The sequence below is a fragment of the Sinocyclocheilus rhinocerous genome, unplaced genomic scaffold, assembly GCF_001515625.1.
Source record: "Sinocyclocheilus rhinocerous isolate Xijiao unplaced genomic scaffold, SAMN03320098_v1.1 scaffold1937, whole genome shotgun sequence".
Taxonomy (NCBI): Eukaryota; Metazoa; Chordata; class Actinopteri; order Cypriniformes; family Cyprinidae; genus Sinocyclocheilus; species Sinocyclocheilus rhinocerous.
The window spans coordinates 92494-101401 of NW_015626386.1; the positions used below are offsets into that span (position 1 = coordinate 92494).

Below are 8908 nucleotides of genomic sequence, written 5' to 3' on the forward strand. Positions count from 1 at the left end.
AAAAAAAATTGTATTCATTACATTTGTTTATTAAATATGATTAGTTATTTGTATATAATACATAAATATTCATTAGTTTAGAATTATTTTATTTGTAAATTAATGAAAAAAAATTTATAATATATATAAATTCATATAATTTATTTTTAAATACTAATTTATTTATTAAACATTTATTTAATCTTATATAAATGCCAGTTTTGCATGTTCCTCTGAAACCAGCAGTGCATGGTCTAGATTTATGCTTTCCGTTTGAGTGGAAATCTTATACAGTATTACAGTTAGTCGATCTAAAACAGTGATATATATAGTATAGAATCCTTCAATAAGACCTTTTGTCACTCAGTAGCCCATATCATGACGCCTTTCTCACCGTTTCCCCTCATCAGCCTTTGATTGTTTTCCACCACAGCAGTTTTCGGTCCTCACCCCCACCCACTGCGCTGTCTGTACCTGCCCACATCCTTTCTCTCTACAGTATTTTACTACAGCTATGCGAGTGGTGCGTTCACTCAGTTAGTACTGAACTGAACTGTACATGTCAACTGCTATATGAGGTTTCACGTATGATCACCATTCATTGTTTTTATTTGCGTTAACATAGGATTGTGTGTTTGTGACATGAACTGACTTCCTGTGTGTGTGTGTGTGTGTGTCACTTCAGTGCTCTGCTCCTCAGATGATGTAAATAGACTGAATCACATTCATAATCTCACACACAGTCAGTTTTCTCATCTCAACACGTTAACTAACCCACTCTTGAGTTTACTATTTTAGTAACAGGGTAAACAAGACAGCGATGTCTGATTGTTATGTCCCATTTCAGATGAATCTACCCAAATCACACAAAAACAACTAACAAAAAAACAGTCACTGGTTCTCAGTCAGAAAACAGACTTAATACTAATAGTCAATAGTCTGGCTGCATGAGAGTAGAGCATGCTGGGTAAAGACAGACACTCACCCTGTGTTGCTCAATGGAATCGATCCATTGGTTGCGATGTTCTGGGTCCTGAGCGCGTAGATACCACACGCTATCATTGACACTGATGTCCAACCGGCACTCGTCAAACTCATGAGGCTACAGAGACAGAGAGAGAACACTTATTAGACTGATCTGTTCATCAGACATCATTACTAATGATATTTGTACATTTGTAAACAAGGTGCTTTGGGTGAGGGAGGGATCCAAGAATCCAATCTGATGTTGATTAACCAGGACTATTCAATACTAGACAGAAAAACCACAACCAACAGAAAAGAGAGATCCAGATCAACAGATCCAGCTGGGAAATGTGATATATTTCCCTCTGAAAAAAAATAAAATAAATAATAACAGCAGCCATGTTGGTGTGTGTGTGTTTGTGTGTGTGTTTTGCTACTATATATATATATATATATATAATTTATTCATTTTCATTATTGTACTTTTTAATATATATTTTTAAAAATTAATATTATATTTATTTTTATTAATATAATTAATATTATATTTATTATTTATTCAATTATTGATTAATTAATTTTCATTATTTAATTTTATTTTTAAACCATATCTTCTTCCAGCCTATTTACTAATTATTCTAATTTCTCATTTAAAAAGGAATAACCTGAAGTTCACTGAGTGAGTCATTTGAACGATTCAGATCAATAACTCATGAGTTAAGAATGAATCTGACACAACCACTTTAGGAAAGTCACAATTTGTTTTTGTGTTGGTACCTGCAACCATAGAGGGCAATGCTATATATAAAAAAAAAAAGACAAGTGTCTATATAATTTGTTTTCACTCACAGGAAATGACACAAACCTTACGTGAGTAAAAATCGGAGTCCTTTCAAAGACACATATCAGACTACATCAACAGAGAGAGAGCATTAGAAAAACCCCAAATGATATGACAGACACCTGGTCTTGTGGGTAAGGCGGGGTGCGCTCATTCAAAGCCTGACACTAATCACAATATGAAGAGGCATGACGGGATGACACATGAGGACTGAAACGGGCTTAAATGAGACTGGAGACAAAGCTGCATGTGTTTAAAGGAAGGAGAATAATCACTCACATCTGAGCGAGGATGATTATAACTTATCACACCACAAAACACAACAACAAACAAACACAGAGTGCCAGAGGCCTCAAACAGTCTTTACATAGAAACAGCATCTTCCCACTACAAACCCAGAGCTCAAAGGAAACTGTGAGAAAACTAAGCGACTTGTTCACAGCGTGAGACTATGCATAACCCAGCAACGTTATGCTGCCTTATAAGATGCACTTGTGGAGAAGGAAATCCCAGAATGCACTGCAATGAGCTCAGTCGGTCAGATCTGTTGTGCATTTACAATGACAGTGTTTGAAAAACTGCTGTTATGATGTTGAAAATGTCCGTTTAGATTTAGGAGTGCTTATATTTGTGCATGGAACCGAGAATGGACTGACGCGGGAACATTCTACTGCCTGTATGGGAAAAGGAAAACTAAGCGACTTGTTCACAGCGTGAGACTATTCATAACCCAGCAACGTTATGCTGCCTTATAAGATGCACTTGTGGAGAAGGAAATCCCAGAATGCACTGCAACGAGCTCAGTCGGTCAGATCTGTTGTGCATTTACAATGACAGTGTTTGAAAAACTGCTGTTATGATGTTGAAAATGTCCATTTAGATTTAGGAGTGCTTATATTTGTGCATGGAACCGAGAATGGACTGACGCGGGAACATTCTACTGCCTGTATGGGAAAAGCATTGAGCAGGAATCTGGGAATGGAAAATCGAGGCATGGTGGGCAATGCAGTGGACCCCGAGAGGGTCACAGCGGGTACTGAGAAAAGACACTAAAATAAACAAAGGGTCGTCACTATGGGACTGACTTAACCTGCGAGACACCATCAATCGCACGCCAATGTACACAAGCACGCACATCACAACACTGACACACAGATGTTAAACAGGACTGCTATCTGTTGATTTGTGGGTTTCTATCTAAGGTAGTTGTACTTCTAAGTAGCTGTAAAACGTAATGTGTCACCACATCTTTGATCAGCTCATAAAGACACACACACACACACACACACAATCTTATTTATATTCATTACTTAGCACCTTATTTAATACTTTTTTTGTTATTTATGTTGTAAATGTATTTTTCTTGTCATTACTTGTATTGTGTATAATACTTTGACAATATTGTATTTAAATACAAACATGGCCATTTTAAAAATTGAAAATTGAAATTGAGATACAGAAAGAGCCAGTACAAAAGTTCAAGAACACACACACACACACACACACACACACACAGGCCTAGGTGTGCAAAGTCACAATGGCACAAGGAGACAGACAATAAGGGAGCCTGTGAAATGTACAGCATTGTGTCAACAACTAAATGAAATGCCACATATACAGCATCCCAGTAATAGGACAATAATCAACACATTGTGTGCGGCGCCGGCAACATAAGAATGATGCATTATATACTGCGTCCCGAGAGTTAGACACAATGTACAAATACACACAGCTGTATGGCTTTTGTACAGCTACAGCAATAATTTATCTTGCATCCAAGATATGCATCCAAAGTAAATACTACATCTAAAGACAAAAAAATCTGATTACTCATTGCAATTATGCCAGTCAGACACATCTATGGTTTGTAATCTATTATATATATCTGCATAATCAACTAACTTCAATTGTTCAAGCTATAGAAATACAACCAATGCTGGAGTGCATTTATATAGAACCAGTCATTTTGATGCTAAATTTTAATTGTTGCACAAAACAAATGAACTAAAAAGCTCTCTGTTGACTAATGAAATGTGCTTTATAGGCCGTTGACAACAGTTTTACAACATCTTTTAAATTATTCAATGTGCCACAGAGCAAAAGTGAAAACATCACAATGTGCCTGATGTTCACTGAATAATGGTCTACCAGTGGTTCTCAAGAGTTTTAATATTTTGGCCAGAAGCAATGGTTTAAATTTATTGTATAAACAAAAATAAATTGTTTCTTACAAACATGCAGCTTTTCATTTCAAAAGACATTCTCATTCTGACGGCACCCATTCACTGCAGAGGATCCATTGCTGAGCAAGTAATGCAAGGCTTAATTTCTCATTTACATTTTGGATGGCCTGAGGGTAAAGAAATTTTCATTTTCATTTTTTGGGTAAACTATTCCTTTAACTAAAAAGACAATTAAATTATTAAATCACAATAATCTGTATGCCAATTACTTAAAAAGCATGTTCATAGTAGCCACGACCTGACATTTTGAGGTCTACATTTAAAGAACAAATGTCCCAACAGAGGTGTCGAAACAAAAACGACCATGAGGATAACATGTCCAGGGTGTGAAATAAGCACAATGTGCCGAAGTCCACACTTGAATGTGATTAACCAGCAAATAATGATATCAGGAGCTGGTTAGAGATGGATGTTAACGCTCACAGATAATGGGTAAATTGCTGTTTACTGAGAAATTCAGTCTCAGATCTGTGCTTTGGAAAATCAGAAACACAGGAAGGTGGGACTTCAGCTTGAACAAAGGAAACACAAGCCACACTGACCCACAGATTAGGACACAGGATGCAAAGGAAGAGAGCATGTCATATGACTAACTAACCCACTGTTATTGACAGGTTAAAGTGCATCTATATGTGACTTTAATGTCCAGACAGAGTCCTGGTTAAAGCAAATCTAGGAGGAAGGAAGTAGAAGACAGGAGAGATGAGCAGAGGGACTTTCAGATTCGACCCCAGGGTCACCAAACAGGAATTCATCAGCAGGAGGGCACAAGGGAGCAAACTTCCCGTTTCAGACAACAGGACACTCATACACCTCTCTTTTCCTTCTATTTCAGATCAACACAGCCACTTTTTTCACTTGTTCCACCCTTTTAAAAATATCACAGATCATTCCCTCCCACATCCCTGTCTCTCAACGCTGCTCGCACGTCCTCCTCATTTCAGCATCGGTTTTCTTTACAGGACGTTTCAGGGTTCACTGACTGTTTGATCCGTAATGGAGCCCGTTTGACACCTTCACACACAGATTCACTTAAACGCATTTTAACAAAAGCCCTCTGAAAGCCGAGGCGCTCAATGGCTCCAAGCAGAATTGGGCTGATCGAACTTTCCAGCAGCTCTGCAGTGACTGCCTCAAGATTTAAAGGGACAAAGCACAACAAAACGTCTCCAGTCGATCTTCACAATCACAATAATTCTGTTCACCATCCATACTAATCTAATCCGTTTATGTGATGTTATTAGAGATAGATGACACAAAAATGTAAATGTTATAAACATTCAGTTTATAAATTATTAAAGGTTTCATTACATGTAATGCTAAAATTGTTATATATTTGATACAATGCCCTTATGAAAAAAGTTTATGTTGGGGAAACCTCTTGTTGTCAAATGGATCATATTATTGAACGTAATGCAGTTAAAAGAGGTGATGCAACCAATTCAGTACTGAAACATTTTAAATTTAATTAAACTATGTCCTCTTTTTTGTTTATTGGCATTTATCACATAAAATTCCCGGTAAGAGGAGCTGATATCGACCAAAATCGAAAAAGAAACATTATTTGAAAAGTGTATTTCCTACTGGGATAATGAAGATTTGGTTGTAAAACTTCTGTAATTACTGCTAATAAACATTTATATGTTTAAAAATATCTGTTGTGTTTATAGAAATGAATGTATATGAAAAAATTATATATATATATATATATATATACACACACACACACATTTTTGAATTATTATTTTGCTTTGTATAAAATAGGGCTTACAAATTTTGGTTTGGTGGCCTCTTTTTCAGGGTGTCATGTGATTAATGGATATCATGCCATCTGATTTTTTTAACGCTCTAATTGGTAGGTTGCAAATTTAAATCTTGTTTTTGTTTGTATTTCCAAGAGTTCAGCTCTGATGAAGGTTTGTGTTCTGAAACATGTTTGCAAAATACATTTTTAAAAGAAATACATTTTTTTCCAGCTTCAAGATTCTTTAATTTCTCTACTCCACAAGTGCTGCTGGTTTTGTTTTTGTATTTTATGAAAATGCCAAGGCTGCTCTTTGTCAAGCTTCAGAAAACACAAAACACTGCACAATATTTCAAGTCTTATAATGCTATACAACAATTTTGAGAGATGAATACTTTCTAATAATTCAAAGATGGTGTGAAATATTTGTGCCACTAGCATTACTAAACAGAAATGCAAAAATAATGATTGTTTTCAAACCAGTTTTTCAAAAATTGACTGCTGAGAGGTTTCGACAAAGAAACCAGTGCTGGTCAAGCCGAGGAGAGGACAGGATGCACTGTCTGTTTCAGACATTGAGAGCTGCTTGTGTAGTCTGTGCAAATGCAAGAAAGTGCACTAGTTTATGGTTAGTTTGTGGTTTGAGCCCAAAGCAGGTCATGGCACAGTAGACACGTGCCGGTACTCGATAATGCGATTTATCAAGATAATGAACATGCATGATATTGTTATCGTGGGCACTTTTAAATACTGTGAATAATTATTTATTACAAATTATTCCGATTTTTTGAATGCATTTTAAGAATACTTTTCCCATCAACTGGTCACAATGCACAACACCGCTGCGCACTCTCATGTAAACAAGCAGGGATGAGAAGCGCATGATGTGCTGAATGAAAGCGCACATTCAGTCTCTGACAGCAGGTGCCGCTGAACAGCAGAAATGCAGCCATTACCCCGGAAACCCCGTAAACAAAGCAGCTGTGCTACTTTCTAAAACCTGTTTAAATGATTTAAACAGCCATTCAGATTTGTGTATCCGCTATGGTGTTCATTAGGGTTGTGCCAATAGACGATAGTATCGTGTATCGACGATAGTCAGAGATATCGACGATAGCAGATGTCTTTGTTGATAGTCAAGACGATATTAGGCTCATTCTATTAATGTATAAAACTATTATTATTATTATTATTAGGCGGCCTATTATTATTGGGCTATTATTATCAAATTTCCCCGCTATTTCACCTCAGCGCCGCACTTCACACACACACACAAATGAGGATTAGGCTTCGCATCCTCATTTCTAAATGTTTTAAAAACGTTTAAAAACTAAAACTAAGTCCACATCAAAATTGAACTGCAGGGTGATAAACCTTTATTTACAAATTATGTCAATAGTGCTAAAAGAGACATCTTTTCGAGACATCTTTTCTTGAACAGCTATGAATGAACATGACGAAACTGCATCGTCACCAGCATTTCGTTTTCTTTACAGCACATTAACAAAAAACATTGATGCTTATTCTTCATCATCGTTATTATAGTTAATAAGTTATCAGTCTAAAACAGGGCTCGTCATGGGGCGCGCGGTCCAGAGCGATGTATGACTGATGTATCCATTTAATTGAACTTTACTCCAAAAATATGAACTTACCTGAAAATACTTTTATCTTTAACTATTTAGTGTTAAACTGTTGGTCTTTAAAATAAATCTACTTTTGATTTTCACCTTGACTGATAACTTCCGCGTCGATGCGGCAAACCTGTCACAGGACGCGCGGTCCTAATAGCGATGTATGACTGCTGAATCCGAATATATGAACTAGCGGTTATAAATATTTTTATATTAAACATGTTAGTTTTTCAGTATGTTTGAAAGTATATTATTTCGGTTATTGGTGCTTCCAGGCTCTCTCTCTCTCACGCATGCGCGGTTTAAAATCACCAAATAGTTATGAAATAGCCCATGACAAGTACAGAGAGTCTCTCTCTTGCCCCCACCCACACACGCACGATAATATCGTGTATCGGCGATCTCATTGGCTCGCGATATGACGATATGAAAAATTACCATATCACCCAACACTTCATCACAGCGCCAAATACTTAAATATTTAGACTTAATAGGTGATTTATCTTCAAACTTTTTTACATTTTAATCTGGACTGCAACATGCCCTAGATATTGTCTGAAAATCTTTTGATTCTTTATAGAGAATGTGAAGCGGATGTCACGCCGTGTGGAGTTCTGTGTTCTTTTCCAAGAAAGCATGTGAAACATGTAAGGGATAATCAACGGTTTGCCGTGCATTAAAGGATTTTAAATGCACAACGTGGAGGCAAAGAACCACCTGATTAGAAAAGTGCATTTAAAATCCTGTAATGCACGGCAAGCCGTTGATTATCCGGCTTATTCCATGGTCATTTGCCAACATTGACAACTTAAAGCTGTTTATGATGTTAGCAGCGCAATATTTAATATATATAGATTATTACGTTATAAATATGGTTGATTTTCTTACAAAAACACATCGATTCGCTACAGGAGGCCTTTGTTCACCCCCCGGGCCTGTGTGAGGCACTTTTTATTATGATGGATGCGCTTTATTTCACTTCTTTTGGACTGATGAACTGCAACACCCGCTGACTGCCATTAAACAGCTTGGAAGATCAAAGACAATTTTTAATATAGCTCCGACTGGATTCGTCTGAAAGAAGAAAGTCATATACACCTAGGATGCCTTGAGGGCGAGTAATTCATGGGCTAATTTTAATTTTTAGGTGAACTAATCCTTTAAGGCCCCATTAGTTAACATTAGTTAATTTATTAGTAAAACATAAACTGCCAATGAAAAATTCTTCTAAACATTGATTAATCTTAGTTAATTTCAATATTTAATAACACATTGTTAAAAGTTGCTACTGTGTTATTTAATGAACTCGAGCTAACATGAACTAACAGTTGTATTTTTTAACAAAGTATAATAACTTCTGTAGCAAATGTAGCTACTGCTCTTTGTTAATGTTAGTGCATTAAAGAGATAGTTCACCCAAAAATGAAAATTTGATGTTTATCTGCTTACCCCCAGGGCATCCAAGATGTAGGTGACTTTGTTTCTTCAGTAGAACACAAAC

The 8908-nt window shown here is 36.4% G+C and overlaps 1 protein-coding gene across 1 annotated transcript in view; it reads right to left on the reverse strand.

Moving 5' to 3' along the window:
• Window positions 1-8908, reverse strand: part of LOC107713491 (collagen type IV alpha-3-binding protein-like) — a 41182-nt gene that overhangs the window by 20931 nt on the left and 11343 nt on the right. Inside the window, exon 3 of the mRNA XM_016519007.1 lies at window positions 965-1081. Coding sequence (XP_016374493.1) covers window positions 965-1081 — 117 coding nt within the window. The remainder of the gene's footprint in view (window positions 1-964; window positions 1082-8908) is intronic.